Below are 20904 nucleotides of genomic sequence, written 5' to 3' on the forward strand. Positions count from 1 at the left end.
GTAAAGTTGACATGAGGATCACCATGCCCTGAAGACCAACTGGGCTAACTCTGCTTTCATGTTAGCACCAGCTGGGAGGTTCTCATCGCAGCATACACATCACCTCCGTTTCATCACCTCCTGATCTTGCCTTGTTCTGGGTAAATCTTTTATGGGAAGGTCTTTCAGCCCCAAGCTTTTGTCTTTGATCAGAGCATAGACCAGTCTTCTACTGTCTCAGGTTGCGCTTATTACTACCCAGTAATGAGGACTCACTGCTGGAATGGAGTGGACCCATAGTCAAATCCCTACTTGGGCTCTGAGATTTATTAATTATACAGAGCAAAACATCTTCAACAGCTGAGAGTGAAACAAGCTAGGTGCTTGAGAGTACATGTAGTTTGGAGATGTTTGCCTCTGTCTGTGTTGGAGCACAGGTCTGCCCTGGCATCTTGTCATGTCTTGGGGGTGCCTAGGCTGTTCCAGTGGCACCTTCTCTGCTTTCCTCATAGAAGACAACAAGAAGTTATTGCATTTGCTTTGATGTGGGAGGAAAACGTGTTTGGAACAGCTGTATTTTTCTTTAAATGCAGTTTCTGTTTCCTGGCAAGCCTAGTCACCATGATTTATAGTTACTCAAAGCAGTCCAGGGGAGAGAAATGTTGCCAGAGGAGGCACTTAAATACAAATCTCTATGAGGGAACAGGAGATCGTGTAACATCCCTATGCTGCGATTACAGCCTGCTGTGCCAAACCATCTTTTCTTTTTCCCCTCCCAGCCTCATCTCAGGCTAGTTGGTGCTCTGAAAGAGGACTTTTGTGTGCAAGTGTGATGATTCTCGGCTGTTAGCTAAAAGCAGCATCCACTGTCCCATTACAATAAATGATCAGTGTTTCGTTATCTAGGAGAAGGTGGTTCTTTGCTTTCAACTGTCTTCAGAGGTTTAAACTCACACCCCTCTCTGCTTCAAAAAAGAAACATTTTAGCAGGGTTGGGGTCATTCTCTCTAACTTCATATAAAATATTTTTGGGCTCAGAGGAGTGGGGGCTGCTGATCAGGGACAGGTTCACATCATTTTAACATATTTCTCTATAAGTCGAGTACTTGTTCTGAACTTCGTCTCTCATCTCCTATATTCAGTGAGAGAATTTGGCCCTCCCAAATGGCCATGCAGTTCGCCAGTCTTGGAAACTTGTTATAGGATGGGTTAAATCACCTCTTGAGGGTGAGGGCAACTATCTAGCTTAGACTAGGAACCTAAATTTTAGCCAGTTGAATTAGCTGAGGTAATTCCTATGACAGTGTAACCATGCCCAGAGAGCACAGTCACCACCTGTCCAAAGTCATTCCCTCCTCTTTGTAGAAAAGCAAGTTATGTGAAGTACGGAGCAGCCCTGAAGCAAACAGCACAAGCATTTGACCATGCCCTTCCCAATACAAAGCATCCCAATGCAACCTGGATTTGTGGTTAGGCAAAGTGCAACTGGGGTCAAATTCTCTTGTGAAGAAGAATTAAATTATTATCACCCTGTCCTAATCCCTAAACCCTGTGCAAAATGGAGCTGAAACCTGTTCTTTCTTTTGTGCAGGCTTACCTATACTGATGGATTCTGGGAGAAACGAAGCATTTGCTAGAAAGTTAATAATCCGGACATGCTTTGTTCACTGCTGTCCCTGTTCTTTTCTTAAGTATTACTGCTTGCCCTTGGGAGGTCTGAGATCTGATTCTCTCTTTGTTGGACAGCCGAGATGCGCTTGTGCTTCTTGCTGCAAAGCCTCACATCAGTGCCTCATTGCTGTTTCCTATAGATATCTGGATGCAATGGAACGAGCCGTTGCTGCAGGAGAATTGGTCTTGATTGAAAACTTGGAGGAATCTGTGGATCCAGTTTTGGGGCCCTTACTGGGTCGAGAAACAATCAAGAAAGGAAGGTGAGCTACTGGGAGATTTAATGGCACGTATGCCCCCCTCTCTGCTGTTTTTCTGGTAAATAGGTTCTTTATGCTGGTGTGCCCTCTTTCTCTGACCTCCATTTGTAGATGTTCATATGCCACAGCGCTAATATCCTTCCTTTGGAAGTGAGAATATTTTAAATCGGGCAGTCATGGGTAATTCAGTCCTAAGATGGATTTGATATAAATCTGGTTTGGTTTTTTTCGTTGTTTTATTGGACAGTGCTGTTCAAATCTCATGTAGAAAGAGAGATCTGTAATTCTTCCTTTTGTATAGTGTCCTTGGTGTCTGCAGTTGGTTATCTTGACACTGAATTATTGCCAAAGTGGCAATTGCTGTTGTGAAGGAAATACAACCTTAGATTTTAGGAAGCACTGCACACTGAGTAGGAATACAGTTGCAAATTTAAGTATTAAGAATATTGTAAGTGTTTCTTACTGAGGAGTAGTTCTTTGTGTCAGCCTGGAGGAGTTCAGAGGGAGGAGCAGCAAGTAAGTTTATTTTTTTTTCTTTTTCTAAAAATGTGATCATTTTTTCTTACATATAAGAATGTGCTCAAACAGTGGCAACAAATAAAACTTTGTGTTCAGCGGTCTATACTGAACTTAATTCAGAAACTCTTTTGATGTTGTTTCACTGGCTTTCACATACTGGAGTCATCGTCCTTTGGAAGGGTATGTGTCTTTCAGGTTTTTATAAGTCTCTGCTTATATGGTTTCACAGCTAAGAGGAACACAGCATGGACTGACCTCTGTGACTTCAGTAGTGGCTCTCAATACAGTCCTGCTTTTGGCTTTGAACAGAAAAAAAAATGCCTATTAAGCTCTGGATTTCGTATTCCTTAAGTTCCTTAAAAATGATTTTCTTACTATTGAACTCTCATAAAATATCTTAGGACATTAAGCTTCTGGCAAAGGCAGGCTGTCCAGAGATGTTGCGAGGGAACGCATCATGGGAAAGATGGCTGGTTCTGGGTTTCAACTACAGGAATAAAAGGAAAGAAGTATTTCAAAGAGAATCATATTCCTAAGTACCAGGAAAAAAAAAAATGCAAAACTGAGAGGAGATGACAGCAGAGGTGGCATGACACTTCAGTCTCCTTGCAGTAAAAAAAAAAAAAAAAAAAAAAAAAAAGGATTGTTCCCTTTCGGGATTGTCTGCCTTTTTTCTCTAAACTCACTGTGAGATCACATGTATTACCTAAGAAAGGGAAAATAAGATAAAAATATTGGTATGGTTGGACTTCAGGTGTTTTTCCTGGATTTCATGTTTTCCAGGGCAAGTTAAAGCCCTAATCCTTCATTTTAGACCATGCAGGCAGAAGCCAGTAGTCCCGTGGCTAGAGTCTCTCAAAGGTGAGACTCTGAGCACTGGTTTGAGAGGCTCTCATGAGCTGCTCATGTTACGTGATCTCTCTGTGCCTATTTTGCATGTGTAAAAATTGAATAATGAAAGATGTAACCAAAAAAATACCTAATGGTATTTGACTAGAAAGTGTATTGAAATTGCGACGCTGATACTGTTGTTCCTGTATCCATGCACAGGTGGGTCATAGTGTTACTGCTCCAGCGGAAACATCGCTGTAGCTTGCTTTAATATCGACATGTGCATAGAACAGGCTTAAAGGAGATTTACATCTTCTCCTGAGACATCAACGCATCTCTAATTTCCCTTTTCCTCTGGTTCCTGTGGGCTTTGCCAAACTTATGTGCAGAGTATTTTGATTCCTGTGGTTCAGCCTCCCTGCTTTATGAATGATAGGTTTGGTGTCAGAAGGGCAGAACAGGAGAAAAGTTAGACTTCCCTGAGTAATCTTATGTCCCAAAAATGGCTGTGAGCCACTGTTCAAAGCCAGCTAAAGCTCAGTGTGATCACAGAGTCAGCCTAATTTGAGTCAGCAGCTAAGGCAGTTTCAGTTGTGGCTAATTAAAATCTCAATGCCAAGAGGTTTTTCCTTCAAGTAATGCCAGCTTTAGAAAAAACGTAGCCCTCATGAAAAAGCAAGGGTGATTCACAGTTCAAACTGACCACCATGTTGCAGAAACTATGAGCCTTCTCAAACAGGCATTGTAGAAATTCAGGGGCAACACTGGCTTTTTTATCCTAAATCAAAAGTGTTTTAAGTGTGTCCAATTTTAAGTACTCTTTGCATTAAAACTGATTTCTCTCCTGAGAATACAGAGTCCTATGCTAATAGATCCAATTGGCTTATTGGTGTTTGGGCAGAAATGTCTTGGAAGAGATGTGAGCACATGCATCTTTTGATCATTTCAGATACATTAAAATCGGAGACAAGGAATGCGACTTCAACCCTGCTTTCCGTCTGATTCTCCATACGAAGCTGGCAAACCCCCATTTTCAGCCTGAGATGCAGGCACAGTGCACCCTCATCAACTTCACCGTCACACGAGATGGCTTGGAAGACCAGCTTCTTGCAGCAGTGGTGAACGTGGAAAGGCCTGATTTGGAGGAGCTAAAGGTCAGTAACTAGCAGTTTGCACTGGGAGGCAGTATAAATATTTTTAAGAAATAAAAATAATGCAAATATTTTAAATTGAATACAATTTCATTTCCAAGAATGAAAAAATTGTGGAGGTCACCATAGAAACAGATTTCCCTTGAATGTTATATGTTGAGTTCGTTTTTTTTTTTTTTTTTCCTGTCTTCTAATTTCTTAGTATTTTGGGCATACTTAAACTGCAACTTCAAATGTTTTCTCCAAAACAATCTCTTTCTTTTTGTATCCCTTTCAGAAATGGAAACTGAGATTCTCATTATATCATTTTTTTCTAAACTTCACAGATTTAATTTTGGAAGTAGAATTAGTCTCACTTAACTTCAGGCATTTATGCTATAGGATTCCCACTGTAAACATTATGAGGCTAGTTCTTCCTCTCATTTGTTTATAACTGGCCATGTTTTTTTTTGTTTTTGTTTGCTTTTTTGCTTTTCTGTTTGTTGAGGGGGTGTTTTGAGCTGAGATGTTATAAGTATGGCGGCTTTAATTTCAAGATAACTTCTTAAAGAAAAGCCTTTCTGCTAAAGGCATCTTTAGCACAGTAAAAAAACACGTATAATACTGAATATTTACTAAGAGTTGGAATAAATTTATAGCACATGTTTGGCCAGGCCAGACTTGTAATACTCTCTTCGTTTAATGAGGTTCTCAAATACGTTTGTTGTGCCGCCTTAATGATGCATTTAGTTTTAAACAAATTCAGATGCTAACAAGCCAAAAGATGGCACAGAAATAAGCAATGCATTGATTTAATGTGTAAACCATGCCTATCCAGCTAGGACAGCTGGAGACCCAAAGCCTCTTGATCAGCCCCCCTCCCCTTATATGTGCTCATCAGCAGATTGCAGATACTACAAACAGACGCTTATCTTTACTGACTTATAACACATGGGGTTGTATAAGGTGATTGAGATTAATTTAAGTGATGTCATTAACTGAAGTTTAGGACCATTCCTCTTAGCCTAGGCATCACCGCTGTTAATGACTGTTGTCACAACAAGGACAAATTCAATATCGTATGCAGTCATCAAATACACTATTAGGCTCTGAAAATCAGTAGCTCAAAATCTGGAGGACTTACATCCCATAAAAGAGGAACTGTATTAGAGAACAGTGGAAATGAGGTGAATTAGGGATCATATATTTTAAAATCCCTGCTTATTCTGTACCTGGGCTCTGTGGAGAAGGAGGGCTGGGGCAGAGCATCAGGGAGGGCCGGGGAAATGCACCGCTAGTGCTGGTCCTGCCAGCCATTCCACCAGCAGTGGGAGACAGGGGGCTGCAGTCTGACTTCAGAAACCACTAAGCAGATACAGATTGGTGTGAAATGTAACTTTCTCTTCCCTTAAAAATACCCGAGACTTCTTTCTCTATTTGACCACATCTAGATAATATCAGAGCTCTCTTCTCTTCTCTCTCTTCTTCTGTTTCCCTCCTCCTAGAAACCCCCAGACACCAAAGAGGAAAAAAAGAATAAAAAAAGAAAAAAAAAAAAAAAAAAAAAAAAAAAGAAGAAGAAAAGACCAGTTCCTAGCCTAGTGTTTGAGATTTTCTGCTAAATGGGAAAGAGTCAACCCTCAGTCACTTCCCTGCTGGGATAAAAGCAGAGTTTTCTCCCTAGATGTGTTATGAACAGGCATCATGCCCCCTCACCTCCCCGTGAGGTCACAGAAATTTTTCTTCAAGTGGGGAATGTGTAGTAAATCTTAACAAACCCCTTGGTTTCAGAGCACTTACCCAGGATGTGCATGACCCATGCATGCATCTATCTTCTTGTGAGAGGCTTGTGGTCCATGGCTCTCGCCTTCCAGGAGCAGGTGCAACCACCACTGTGGATGATTGCAGGCCAGGTGCTTGATCTTTATTTTGCCTCTATTTCATTTGCTAATGTGAACAAAGCCACAGTGACTGTTGCCTGATAGCTGTGGAAAGCTCCTTGAAGATACTGGTTTGAATCTTCCAGTTCCCTAAAGGAGTGGCCGCTCCTTTGGATGTGCTCTATGACATGATTTCTTTCTTGGTGTAACAGATATGGCAAATGCACTAATTTATTTTTAGTGTGATTAACAATTTAATACTCTAATCAAAATTGATCAAAGAATTATTATTAGTCCAAACAACACTTATGCTTATAATAATGCAGAAAAGCTTCATGCAGTTACAATTGTTACACAAAGATACAGCTCTCTAATTACTATTAATATCCACCTTGGTCTCTAGGGTTGTGTTCACCCTCCTAGCATCCCTAAGATCTACAGCTTCAGTCTTACTCAAGCAGAACTGGATGTAGGGTGATTACAACAAGGCGTCAGCACCTTGATGTCTTCTGAAGGAAAAGTTTGATGTCCCTGGAAAAATCCCTTCTTCCTCCTCAGTCTTGGCATCCCTCTAGGGTCATTTTTGTATGTTTTCTCAACATGGTGTGTTCACATTATCTTTCTTCCCATTGGTTCCTAATTCATTTATTCATCAGTATTTTTGCATTCTTTCTTATCTCTAAAACTGACTTTATCTGATTCATAGGTCTACCCTCCTCCATTGACTGTTGGTTGATACGATGTGTGTTTACAGTCTGAAACCTCTGACACTACTGTGCATTTACACTCTGCCACATTTTTATTCTAGAGACAGTTCAATCTATGCAGAATAACTACTTTTTATTATTATAAATTAAAGCCAAAGTAAAACTGATTAAAGCATCAGTGACCTGATCACATTTAAAGCAAGCTGGCCAAGCAAGCAAAGCCAAATCTTGAGGCCATGCCATGTCAGATCAATACAAAACCTATGGCCTCTCAATAGTCTCATTTGCAATTTACTTTTGCAAGGAAGACTGAGCACTCCACCTTGCCTGTTTTACTCCTGCCAACTGTGCCAGTCCTTGTGCTGATGGCACTGCCTGTGGTCCATGTTGTCTTAGAAGAACTGATTTCAAGCATCTCCCATCTTTACCAGACTTCAGTCTTTGGACTGAAATTTCTCAAAATGTGCTTTCTTCAACTTCATTGTCTGGTGATTGTTGAAAACAACTGAAAAGTAGCTGCTGTGGCCCCATTTGAGACAGAAACTAACAATTTGAAGATCCATCAGTAAAGAAGGAATGAACAGTGGGGAAAGACTTGAGGAAGGCCACAGGCTCACAATGGTTGGGCATCTGACCTGGGAAAGGGTTGGTAGTGAGTCCTCCCCAAACTGGCCTGTATCTTTAAGGAACTTTTTTTCTGTCATGGAATGAAAATTTGAAGGCCCTCAGAGTAACCTGCTTCCTGGAATTCGCACGGTTATATATCAGCTGTGAAATAACAGATAACGAGCACCACTGCAGAAATGAGAAATGATGACCTTGCTATTGCTGAAAACAATAGCATGATAAAGCTGCAGCAGATGCAGGCTGTTGTGGGAAATTCAGCATTGTACACACTTCTAAGGGTGTGCTTCAGAAATTGCATGGTGATTACAAGCTATTGGAACAAAAACCACACACATCCTCATTAATAACTACAGGGCTTACAGTCCATGGTCTGAAATAATAGCTTGCAAAATGTCATTTCCAAGGCATGCTATGCTTGAATGACAGGAACACGCACAAAATTAGCCATGTTAGTTTTCTGTTTCAAGACTTGTAAAATATTTACCACCATGGGCAAACTCCTATGTGTAATGCCTAAGTAATAGGTCCTTAAAAGTAAGCATTTATAGCTGAAATACCAGTAAACTGTATGCTTCAGTGAACATTTACTGAATATTTGACTTGACATTAATATGAAGTGAGTGTGTCTGCAACAAGTATGTGAAATTTCAGCTCAAGTATTGAAAGATGACTTGTTAACTAATTCTTTCATTAATCTGCTTGAAAACTTCTGAAAACAGAACAAATACTACTGCCCTCCCCCCTCCCAATATGTTTTAGGAGATTGGAAAAAAACAAAGGGATGTAAGACATGTCTCTTTTCCAGGGACCTTTCAGACCTGATGGGTGCTTGGAAGGTGTGGGTTCACGTTCTCTGGAAACTATCTTGGAAGCATTAAATCACTTGGCTCATGACACTGATTCTACTATCTGACAGTCAGTGTGGCCTAGGACTTATCTTAATTACACTTGCTCTCTCTCTCCTACTTCATGGACCTGGCTTATTTTCATAGTGCTGGAAAACACTCTTTTAAAAGTTATTTGAATTACTTGATTGTGTCACTTAAATAAAATCTGGGGATTTAAAACTGTGTGTCATACAGCAGTGTTTTACATGCCAGGGTGTTAGTGATTGGATTCATTTATGTAGAGAATAGTCATCCAGGCTTATATCTTAACAGTATCTAAGTCAGATGCTCTGCTTTGCCACAGGATGTTTTTTGTGATAATGCTAAAAATAGGCATTCAGAGTAAGACCACATAGTGGAATAATATAATGTACCTGCAATCCAGGAAAGACGCAGTTTCCCTGAGCAAACACAGAGAATAGGGCAATCACATCTCACAGGGGAGAACCTATTTTCAAGGGTCTATTGAAAAAGGAGCCAGATGAGATTCTTTAGTTCTACCATGAACAGTGTTAATCACTGGTATTTTTGCAGAAGAGATAGAAACAGAACAAGTTGCTGGGGAGAAGGGAGGGGAGCATTATTTCACAGAAAGAAAATTGGAAGAATTTTCACCGTAATTTAGAAGATCTGCCCTTGAAGCAAGACAGTTGTTGCTGGTGTGTATCTAAGTTGCAGTGGAGTGGAGACTGCCCTTGCATATACAGCTTCTGGCACAGTGGGCCACTGATCCCAGCAGGATCTTGAGGCCAGAATACAAATGGGAGTAGCAATCAAGTAAGATTTTGACTTTGCCTTCAGTTCTGAGCTTGCGAGAGTCTGCAGTGAATTGTGCTTAGCTCTGGACCCAAGAGAACCTGCTGTTGCTTTCACCACCAGCTTTTAGCCATTTGGTCCTCATTCCTGGTGTGACTGGTGCTGGTGTGTAGTGGGAAGTACACAGGTTCACAGAGAAAGGTGAGAGGCAGCAATGTTTATTCTTAGACTTGCTGCGTAGGGACCATCCAGGCTGACTCAAGCCTAATAAACAGATATTTCTAAGAAGGAGGCACAGAATGTGTGTGAGATGGGAGCTGAAAGTCTTTTCCTCCTGATTCATTTCCATCATTTTAATAAATTCATAAAAGAAGAGCTTATTTATCCTGGCATATTCAGAGTTTCTCTGGGTGAATGGTGCATTGGATATGGAAAGATCTCAAGAACTCTGCCCATATCCAGGAATCAGACAGAACAGGAGTTAGTCTGCAAGCAACACTGGACTGTGGCAATAGTCAGTTAGAAGCTCATTAACATAATAGAGATGATTAATCCTTATCACATTTTTTTGTGGCTAAAAATTTATGAATTGATTATTTACAGTCAAATCTCACAAAGCAGCAGAATGGATTCAAAATAACCTTGAAAACGTTAGAGGACAACTTGCTCTCTCGGCTGTCATCAGCATCTGGGAACTTCCTGGGAGACACAGCGTTGGTAGAGAACTTGGAGATCACTAAACAGACAGCTGCAGAAATTGAAGAGAAGGTAAAAAGACAAAGTGAGAGTCCAGAGAAAAGGATGTCTGTGATGTTATCTTCAAAGATTTGTTGGTGAAACATAGCTTCTTTAATATGCTCATCTCTACCTATTCTACTGCCCAGAAAACAGAAAGCAGTATAAATTGAAGCACTCTCGATTCTGGCCAGTTTCAAACAATTTAATTCTTTTGAGCTAGTGTATGTTAAATGGCCAATTTAAGACCAAGAGAAAATGGCAGTGCCTAATGTAAAGATAATAAAATTTACACACTGTATCAAGGCTGCTTTAAATTGTTCCAGTGTAATACAATGGCCTTTTATTTTTTCCTTGAATTAATTCTGAATATATCACACTTCCTCAATTAAGCTTGATTTTAATACTGACTGGGGACTAGAATCTGTTGAGTTTGTGATCTAGAATAAATCTACAAGAACTTGAATATTTCCTATCCTTCAGTTCCTTAGGTTGTAAATCGGCTTTTTTGTTAGCTCTGTAGTTTCAGTGTTGTCATTACCCAGTTTACCTTGCTGGCTATGCTGCAGCTAGTTAAATACAAGATTTTTCTACTCTTGTCACTGAGAGGACTCAAGAAGTCCCCTCATGGGTGAGTGGGGGAGGGCTGTCTTGCCAGGAACAAAATAGGACCCCTGTCTGGCCATCCTCAGCTGCTTGCTTCCCCAGTCGTCCCATCTTTATAGCTTTATAGCCCAGCACTTGGCCTTCTCCAGCATGATGACCCATGCTGCTCGATAGAAGTTATCCATGTTCTCAGGTCATGCTGAAACTGCATCACCAGCCACCTGGGAACTAATTGATCCCTCCATTAAAAGCTGAAATTATTTCTGCTAGCCATTTGTGGGGCAGCAGATGTATTCAGGATGCAGTTTCCCAAGGAGGATTTGCTTGTATTCCTCCAGGGGGATGTTGGAAGAGGTATTCCGAGTGGCTGTGCAAGTTCTGGAAACAGTCACTCATCAGGTCTGCTTTTGACTGTCGGGGAAAGCCCAGCTCCAGGGCAGAGATGGGTTTTGTCTATAGTTCTTAGTCTCAGTTGCCACTTGCATGGTATTATGTATTGTCTCCTCAGCTTTCAGCATCTCATGGAGATGTGTTTTTCTCTCAGAGCATTCATGAATGAATATGGTTTTATGGACTGCACTAGGCTTTGGAGCAGAGGCAAGCTCTAATGGGGGAGGGCGCAAGCTTTACATCTCCCTCTCAAATTAGATGTTTTTGAGTTGATTTGGTTTCCAAACAAGTTGTGATTATAAAACTGGTTACTGCCAGCTCCATGGCAACAGGGGTGAATCTTGGAATTTGACTTGGTTTAGGATCTGGGGTTTATGAGTTTGGTATCTACATGGAAGGCTGTTTCAGGACCCCATTCCTCTCATAATTAAAGTCTGCTTCTCATGTCAACTCTTAATCTCTTCTGAGTCTGTTTATCCCAAACTGTTCAGCCACCATTTTCCTTCCTATGGCATTCCTCTCCATAGAATTAATGGAGAGCAACTACCTTTTCCACCCCTGACTTTTATTTTATTACATTTATTAAACATTTTGGGGGTAGGACATCTGAGAGGTAGTTGGATAAGTCTAAGCTAGACCCTACGTTCTCTTTGTAGTCACTGGAGAGACATTGGCAGTCCCAGAGCAGGGAACCATCTGACTTAGGTGAATTAGGTGGGTGACTCACGGAGATGTTTGTTTCTCTCTGTTGACAGTAAGGGATACTCTCATTCAACTTCTAGAGCAGTTGGCCTTTCAGAAATACAAGGTTAGCCTTGAACAAGGTGGGGGAAGGAGATAGTATTGGGCTGTGGTATGTAGAAAGGAACCCATACCTGGCTGTGTGGGTCATATAGCCTCTACAAGCCTGAATATTGCTGTTCTACAATACTGACAGCATCTAAAAATGCGGGAACATTTAGTATTGTATTTAGTTATAACTATGGTATGGCTGTGAAGGAATGCACATTTCTGTTTAGGAGTTGGATCAGGATCTTTGCAGCACCTGCCCTCCAAAAAGTGCCCTGTGCCTGAATCCTCAGTGCAGTAGGTTTTGAAGCTGTTCCTTGGAAGAAACCTAGATGTTATGAATTAATGGGCTGTTGTTGCTTATTGAGATGTGCAAACAGACTAATCCTCCAGATCCCTACATGTGTTGGCTGTGCATAACAGGCTGAGGCTAAGTTCACTTCAGTGGAAAGATCTGATTGTTCCCCAGCTGGATATACTCACACTAGCTCAGGTGGTGGCATAGGGCAGCTCAGTGTTACGCATTTTGGTGTGGGCTGTGTCATGCTCCATAAGCTTGTTCAGCCCATGCTGGGCCTTTTTCTGCCATGTCTTCATTGCATGGTTCGCTGAGCTAGCTGGATCAGCACTGGTATGGGAATATGTATCTGCACTGCAAGACGTTTCTGACTGTGCATAGCCAGAGCCTAAAATAATCCCTGAGAGGCTTGAGGATGTCATTTTATGCCACTGAAGTGGAATGAAAGAATGAACATGAACAGGACAGAGACGATAATGGGACGATGTAACTGCCAAAAGGATTTTTGCCATATCCATCACAGCAGTTATGCAGACACCTGGCTAGCAAAGTAGAGGTGCATTAAATGCTGCTGAAGAAAGGCAGGAAATAGCAGCTGTAAATTACCAGTTCTCAGGCATGGGGAAAGAAGCCCCAAGAGCTGCACTAAGTCTGTTTAGTCCCATGTTATTAATGACCAGCACAGAAGGGGGGGGCAATTAGCAGGAGAAACTCACTGATGACAAAAATAATTCTGGTTAGTGAAGAGCAGGGAACAGTGGGAACCCCAGAGGGGGCTTGCAAAAAGAGAGAATTGGATAATATAAGAGTAAATGCAGTTAAATGTAGAATAAAGCAGAGGAAGGAGGATGCTGGGAGTAGATAGCTAGAGCTCTGGCTACATCATGGTTTGGAGAGTGGAGGCCCGTTCCCTGCAGCAGTTGCTCAGTGCACAAACAGGTGACCCACTGCTTGGTCTGACATATCCATGGTAGATGTTAACTCTGCCGCAGACTGCAGGAGGTCATGAGCCTCTTTGTTTTTCACCTCTCTGAAGTGAGAAAGATGGACTCGATTTAAAAAGATGTTTTCACGGTTGTCTTGATCCTGTGTTTTCCTCACAGGTCCAGGAATCCAAGGTGACAGAAACAAAGATTAATGAGGCCAGGGAGCACTACAGGCCTGCAGCAGCGCGGGCCTCTCTGTTGTACTTCACAATGAACGACCTCCATGCTATCCATCCCATGTATCAGTTTTCTCTGAAGGTACTGTTCCTGTAATCCGTAGGGATCTCCCTGCTGCTCGGGGCTGTGTTAGACAGCTGCACTACTTTATTCTCTTGCTAAGGTAAAAAATTCTTTTCTTGGGCTTCCTGAGGATATTTGAACTCCTAGACAAAAAGGTGGTCTAAACTAATCCCTTCTGTTGTTCAGGTTTTATGAAATGTCCTGTAACTAATTTTGTTGTAAATCCACTTCACATATATTACCTGTAACTTGTGTTGTTGTTTAAACTTGTGTTTAAAACTGAAGAAAAATTTGTCTTTTGCTTGCTGCAAACACTAAGCAAAATGCTTTCGTTGCTGCCATCAGTAGAAGAAACAGTATTTCAGCAGAAGGTCTGAGATCAGTCTGAATATCGTAAGAAAAGGTTTATCTGTATTGTATACTGACTGTGGGCTGGAGTCTCTGTACTCACGTCTAAATTTGCCAATCATCCCCACTGCAGGTGGTCAGATTGGAGTCAGATTAGATGAGCCTTAATTAGCTCTTCATTCTTTTCCTTGGTTTGTTTCTAAGCAATTGAACTGAAGTCTTGTGGAAAGTCACAATTTGACTTAGAGGTGCATTAACATTCTATATTACTAAAGACTAAACAAGCTTTTTTTTTTTTCTTTTTTTCTTTTTGCAAGGCAGAACATTGCAAGCAGTTTATCTCTTCCATATTCACAACCTTTTTGGCCTGGCAGAACAAGATTAGCAGTGGATTTAAAAGACATCATCTGGGGAAAATGCCAACAAACTATTTTTTTCTGTCTAGTTTACGTATTTATGCACAGAGATTTTACACAGCATTTGGAGTAACTTGCTTCATCAGTTAATCTTTTAATCTTTTCTTTATATTTACATCAGTTCTATATCTGTGATGTCATCAGAGTCATCATAACTGCGCAGGTATTTCGTAAGTGCAGGAATTACCTCAGCACTTAAAAATTATCAAACACCTTGATATTGAAGCAGTTCTGATTTCCTAAATGAGCCAGTATTAAAGCCAGTATTAAAACATCTCATCACTGTCTAAACACATTTATTGCTATCTTCTGCATGAAAGGCAAATAATTCTCACTTCCATCACTCAAAAAAAAAAAAAAAAAAAAAAAAAAAAACCCAAAACCAAAAAAACCCAAACAAACAAACAAAAAAAAGGGTTCCCAAGTAGCTGGGCATTCAGGAGCTTGGATTACAGTTACCTGAGCTTTTCAGGTAGCCAACAATATGGTGTGAACCCCAGGCCAGACTTGAGGCTAGTATCCATGTATGCTTGGCATGAAAGAAAAGGTAAAATGGGCATGGCATGAACCAACACCACTTCTCAGTATGGGCTAGCATGCAGGCTTAACTACACTGTGGAGGAGTCCTGACGCATGAACTGTTTCATGTGCTTTTCTCACATTGTCATGTGACCATCAAATAGACAACCAAATCTACGATCTTTTCTATAAGGGTCCTTAGATTAGAAGGCCAGATGGGGTTTATGGGTGTGTTACCACCTTGAAATGTGGATACTGGCAGCCTCAGCCACTGGCATCCTAACAGTGGCAGTACAGACACCCCAACCGGGAGTGCGCTAGGAGAGAGCCTGCTACTTGCCCTGTGCTTCTAAAGTAAATTTAGAGTAGACATAGCCAAAGGGCCTATGCTCCAAAGACCTTGTATTCTGTGTAGATAAGACAGAAAACTAGCCTTTCCCTGCACAGCAGTGTTGTTCTGTAGTACAGAGTCATCTTATTTGTGGAGCTAGAACAGATCTATTTCCTTGGGAGAAAATTTCCTTCTGGAAGTGGTCCTGGAAGTCATTTCCAAGAAGACAGATTAATTTAAGTGCTAATTATTATTCTTCCTAGTGATGGGCTGAACTGCTTAAACCTTTCTGCGGGGCAGCAGGGCCTGCTTGGAAGCTGACAGCTTTTGTGGAAATGAGGCCATGATTTTCCAGACTGCTTGATTGTCTTTGAGATATCTGTTTTCCCCCTTTTTTGCAGATCAGAGTGGACTGGAACTCCATATACTACAATGGAGAAGTTAGATCTTTAAGAGTGAAATATATGCCTACGAGTAAATTCATAGTTAATTTCTTTTGTATTTAGGCATCACTTAATCAGTTGGTTTCTGTTTCTTGGCTGATGGGAAGCAGGTTTTTTTTCAGGCCCTCTGCTGCATCCTGCCAGCTCCTTAGGCAGGGTCTATCCTTCTGTGCTCTACATGTACTGCCCAAAACACTGGAGAAGTCTTGGTCCCTGGGCTGCTTCTAAGGGCCTGCTGTAGTAAAAAACAGAGTACAGGTGATCTTTTGCCTAGATTACATAGTCTCAATAGTCTTGTCCAAGAGACCCACGGACCTTCCTTGGTCGTTATTGTAGAATTCCAGTTTTAATGTTTCTTTATCATTAGGGAGAAAAATTTGGCTGGAGGGTTAAATGAGATGACATCATGGTCTAGGATGTCTTCCAGACAGTTTCATACCTTGCTGAGTGACCTGGAAAAAGTAACAGAAGCAAATACAACATTCTGAGCTGCATCCACAAAGAAGCTTTTCTTTTTGATATCTACAACTCATATACTGAGATAACTTTACCAGGAAAATGTGCAGAATATCTTTCTGGCAAGGATGCCATTTGGAAGATTCATTCCATATACATACGCAATAGATACAAGCATATCTGAGGTTTCACCTTTAATCTACCTAATTTGTATTTTGTTTGCTTTATGTTTTCCAGTTAGCATTAATAATATGTATAAATACATAGAAAATTATTTGATGAAATGTTTTTATCTGATAAATTGTGACGACAGATCATAAAACATTGTGTAAAGATGCACAGAGATGGTTTTAAAATACCACACAGCTAAAAGCCTGTTATAAATTAGAGCACACAAGATTTATATGTGACTCTGCAGCATGTTTTAACACAATTTAAGGCAATGTAAGCCAGAGAATCTATTCTGCAATTATTTAATAATGCAGTAGGTATCAGAGTTACTTTAATTTGTTGAGGCATCATTCTGATATTGTAGAACCCTGAAAATAACCTTTTGCAACAAAGCCATGCCCTGACTAGTTGGTGTTATTAATTTATATTGGCCTGGTTATTTCGTATTAGCTGGGTTCCAATGTATGGTGCCTCTGCATTGCTAATCAAGATTTCAACTTTTTTCTTCGTATGTTCATTTGTTTTCTTCCGGCTGCATTTGATAATTTGTTAATGGGCTTTCTTCAGCCTGCTCTGAAGATTTTTAAGTCTTTTCTCATTTAGATCAGAAGTGTTTTTGCAAGAATCCATAGTATCTTATATAATATTGTCTTTCTCCATGCATGCACCCATCCCTGAGGGGACTTCACTGGTTAAGCTCGCTTCCACATCGTGAAGTCTTAGCTACTCTTCTTGTCTACTCCTTTGCTGAATACAGACAATAAAATACTTGCTGGACTTTTTAATACTTAGGGGAATTGCATTCTTCTAAGTCACACCAACATTTGAGAAATAAGAGGTATGCATTCCACGGGGAACACCAGTATCTTTCAGCTCAAAGTTTGCACAGAAAGTGGACTGTAATCCCTATGAGAGAACATACTTTGAGAAACACTCCTCATAGCCATTCTGTCTTAGCTCAGTTACCCTGTCTCTGCAGTATCTTCCTGAGTGCAAGCAAGCACAGTGTCACTGCTTGGCTGTATACTCATTAAAAAACAACTAAAAGCTAAGGTCTTATCTCCAGATCTATTGCCATGCTGCCCTGAGCTGCTGGGCAGCCACACTGCTTGGCATTTGAGATTACTTATGACTGGAAAGGTAAAATATTTGAGTTGGCTTTGCTTACTGTAACATTTCAGTTGATACCCAAGAGCATGGAAAGATCAGCTAGAAAACATTAATGCTTTTCTGTGTCTGCCCACCTAGGCATTCAGTGTTGTGTTTCGGAAAGCCATTGAGAGGGCATCTCCGGATGAGAGCCTCCAAGTGCGAGTGCTAAACCTCATCGACAGCATTACCTTCTCTGTGTTCCAGTACACGACCCGAGGCCTGTTTGAAAGCGATAAATTGACCTACACGGCTCAAGTTACCTTCCAGGTAAACACCATTGTTTCACACAGTTTGTATGCAGTGATTTATTTTACAGGCAAAGAAACCATCGTTCAGAGAAAGCCCAAACTGTCACAGCCATGACCTTCAGCATCAGAACAGCTGATACGAGGGTTTGGGAACTAATACTTCTCTGTTTCTCCTGCTGATAGTCATGGATGCTGTGTTTGAATTGTCTTAAGCTGATGACTGTTTGTCTTAGCATAGTAAAACCTGCATGTAGGAGCTAAATAAGGGAAAAGGAAGCTGATTTTCAGGGCTTAATAGGTTTTATCTAAAGCAAGTACTGTGTAGCTGCTGTTTTTTGTCTAGTATGTTTGTATAATTTTAAATCTATGGTCTGAGCTAGGAGACCTTTCTATGAATCTGTGTTGAAATTGAATTCAATCAATAAATAATGCTTGGCATTATGTTACGAAGTTATTATTAAGTTTGTGCAGTGAATTGCTATGTAATTGCTCTGACGTGCAGAGTACAGATACGAACCAAGTTTAAACTGCACAAACGTGCAGGTCTAGTTAACCTTGATCCAGTGCTTGACCTGAATTTTTTAACTCTACATAACAAAACATTATGTGTAAAACAACTGAACTTTGCAAAATGTAGAAGGTACTAGGACAAGTAAATATGTAACTCTAACAGTAAAATGTACTCTAACAGTATGTTTAGTTAATAATTTTTCTGCATCTAAAAGTCAACTTAAATTTTGCAGACTCACTCTTAATTGTAACCTAAAAGAAACCTACACATTCTTGTATATTTGTCTAAATAAAGCATTAAAGTAGCACGCATTATATACATTATACATTGAATATAGTTAATGGATCATTTTAAGCTTTCAGGAAAACAGCTTCCACAGTTCCAGTGAGTGGAGAGAGCTGAATGATGAGTCACAGGATTCTGCTGTTGAACCATCATCATTGGAAGATATGCCAGCTACACTTCAGAAGTCATTGCCCTGTAGGCAGTAATGAGCTATAGTCAAAACGTTGTAACAGGGAAATGAGAACCTGCTTCAGCACTGCTCTTTTTTTCTCCTAGAAATTGTATTCAGATTTTGGATATCTGACAGTGCACTTGGTGCAGTAGCTCCAGCTGGGCTCATGAGCACATATGGCTTTCCAGAATTATCTCAGAAAGAACTCTGGAAGTCTTACTCCGTATGTTCTCCTAGCACACCAGAGATGGTTAAAACAGTGGTAATAGATGAATGGCCTAAATGTGCTCCATCCCTTCAGTGTCCGAGACCTCTGGAACTCTTGGAGCATGTACTGTGAGTTTTTGCAACTCTCAGTACGTCTTCGGTTACTTTCCAAACTGAACAGGATAGTGAGAGATGGACAAGACCTTTGTACCACGCCCTGCAAATGCTCGCTCTGTCTCATTTTAATAACAATATCCAGTCTTTGTCTGTAGACATCAAATACAGGGAACTCAGCACATCCTTCAGTCTGTGTCTCTGCTAGCAGGGACTTTTCCCACTTTCTGTGCTATTTATGAGCCTAGATCACAGCCTTTGACATGCAGTTTTCCAAACCTTTGTCCCTGTTATGTTGCTTCAGATCTTCTTTTGAGGAGACTCAAAACACCTGCATAGCATGTTTCATCAGATGCTTCAAACATAGGACACTATACTTTTTAGCTACATGTTCAGCAGCTATGTAATTTGAATAAGTAATCTGCTGGAGTATATTGCTGCTTTGTATCCTGGCTACTTAAGGATATCATGTTTTTTTGAAATTACAGATACTTCTGATGAGTAAAGAAATCAACACAGCAGAACTGGATTTTCTCCTAAGATATCCAGCACAAACCGGAGTCACAAGCCCTGTGGAGTTCCTATCTAATCACTCGTGGGGAGGAATCAAGGTACCTGTTTCATTTGAACTATGTGAGAGCAGCTTCCCTTATCACCTCTAGCAACCTTAATTCCCTGACCTTAGTCCTTACAACATTTGATGAACACAGTTATGTTCATAAATGAGAAGAGGCACAAAAATGCTACAGAACTGGAATGTTCTATAGGTAAAAGAACAGTGAGTACGGACAGCTTTGTGGGCTTCTTGTGATTGTACCTCTGATGATTTTTTTTTTATTTTTTGAGAAGGTAATTTTTCTGTCTGAATTTAGGTTTCTCTTTCAGGAATGAGAATATCCTGTGAATTTTGTGGTTACAGGTCATAGAGAGCATTGAGATCTTTGCTGTTTTGGGGATGAGGAAGGAAGTTAAGGCAAATGTGACCATCTCTTTTAGGGGCAGAGACCTGTTAGGGATAGAGTAATGACAGCTGACAGACCTTCTGCAAACATGTACTATCATGGCAACGGAAAGGTCTAACGGCTGCCACGTGTTGTGGAGGGAGGTGAGGAAGAGATGCAAGTTATCTCAGCTTTGTGCCTATTTATCAACAAATGTCAAATGTACTGGATTTGGATCTAGTTCAGCAGGATATGATTAGTTTTCTGGAAGGGTTGAAATCATTCTTCAAGTTACATGTTCATTCACACCTTGTTGGATCTGAGACTGTGTCTTTGTTTTATTGTGTCTTCTGATCAGTCTCTGGCACCTGTTATTTCTGCCTTCAAGGCTCATTTACCTGATGCTCTAAAGTATGAAACTAAGACATCCTGTTTTGATTGGGATAACTTTCAGATACTCCTCTGGGGCATGTTTTTTGTGCCTTTGCTGCATTCCAACTCACTACACTCAGAATATATATATTTCCTGGAGGATGACCAGACAAAGTATCTTCATCCAGGTCCCAGACATCTCTAGTATTTCTCTCTTATTTGCACTGTGTTGTGGGGTTTTCCAGAATTTTGTGGGAGCCTTGGCTTCTGGTGCCACATGTCTTTCTAGCTAAGGACATACTCAGCTGGACTGTGCTTCACTTGACAAACATTGTTTTTTATGGTAGCACAGACTCAGAGCTCTAAGATGCAGACTGTAGTTCAGAAATCAATGAAACTAATGTTCATCCGGACAGAGACTTCAAATGCGCACATGGAGCCATTTGTGCTGAACCAAGCTTGTCTGTCCTGGCCAGAAGTTATCATCTCCACCTCTTCACTGGCAGTAATGATGATGCCTCTGCCTTATTCTGCATGTGTATCTGATCTTACTCATCCTGAGAAAATCATGATCACATACTCAACCATAAAATAAACCTGAAACTTCTTGGTATACCAGCCTGTTTCATCTCCTCAAAGATGTATTTCTATAATAATAAGGAATTAAAAAAAGTCAGCTCCCTTACTTTAATCATCTTTTATTCAGTGGTATTGTCATACTGTTCAAACAGCAGCAGCTTTCTTTGTCTTCCCTTTGAAGACAAATTAAATGGACATTTAGTGTTAGCACACATTATTAGGCAAGCTCAGCCATGAAACCGAAGAAATATATGCTTTTACAATAGTACATTCTGTCTTTGGGTTGTGGAATCTGTATGTGTTGTAGATGTGCATACGTACTATTGCTTGAAATCTCAGGTTTTTTTT

General features: G+C 40.6%; 1 protein-coding gene across 1 annotated transcript in view; it reads left to right on the forward strand.

Annotated features, from left to right (window-relative positions):
• The window catches only part of DNAH9 (dynein axonemal heavy chain 9), a 213611-nt gene that overhangs the window by 127399 nt on the left and 65308 nt on the right, over window positions 1-20904 (forward strand). The window contains exons 54-59 of the mRNA XM_062592116.1: window positions 1791-1913; window positions 4210-4414; window positions 9851-10015; window positions 13169-13309; window positions 17224-17394; window positions 19153-19275. Of these exons, the coding sequence (XP_062448100.1) occupies window positions 1791-1913; window positions 4210-4414; window positions 9851-10015; window positions 13169-13309; window positions 17224-17394; window positions 19153-19275 (928 nt within the window). The remainder of the gene's footprint in view (window positions 1-1790; window positions 1914-4209; window positions 4415-9850; window positions 10016-13168; window positions 13310-17223; window positions 17395-19152; window positions 19276-20904) is intronic.

Source organism: Rhea pennata, chromosome 19 (assembly GCF_028389875.1).
Source record: "Rhea pennata isolate bPtePen1 chromosome 19, bPtePen1.pri, whole genome shotgun sequence".
Lineage (NCBI taxonomy): Eukaryota > Metazoa > Chordata > Aves > Rheiformes > Rheidae > Rhea > Rhea pennata.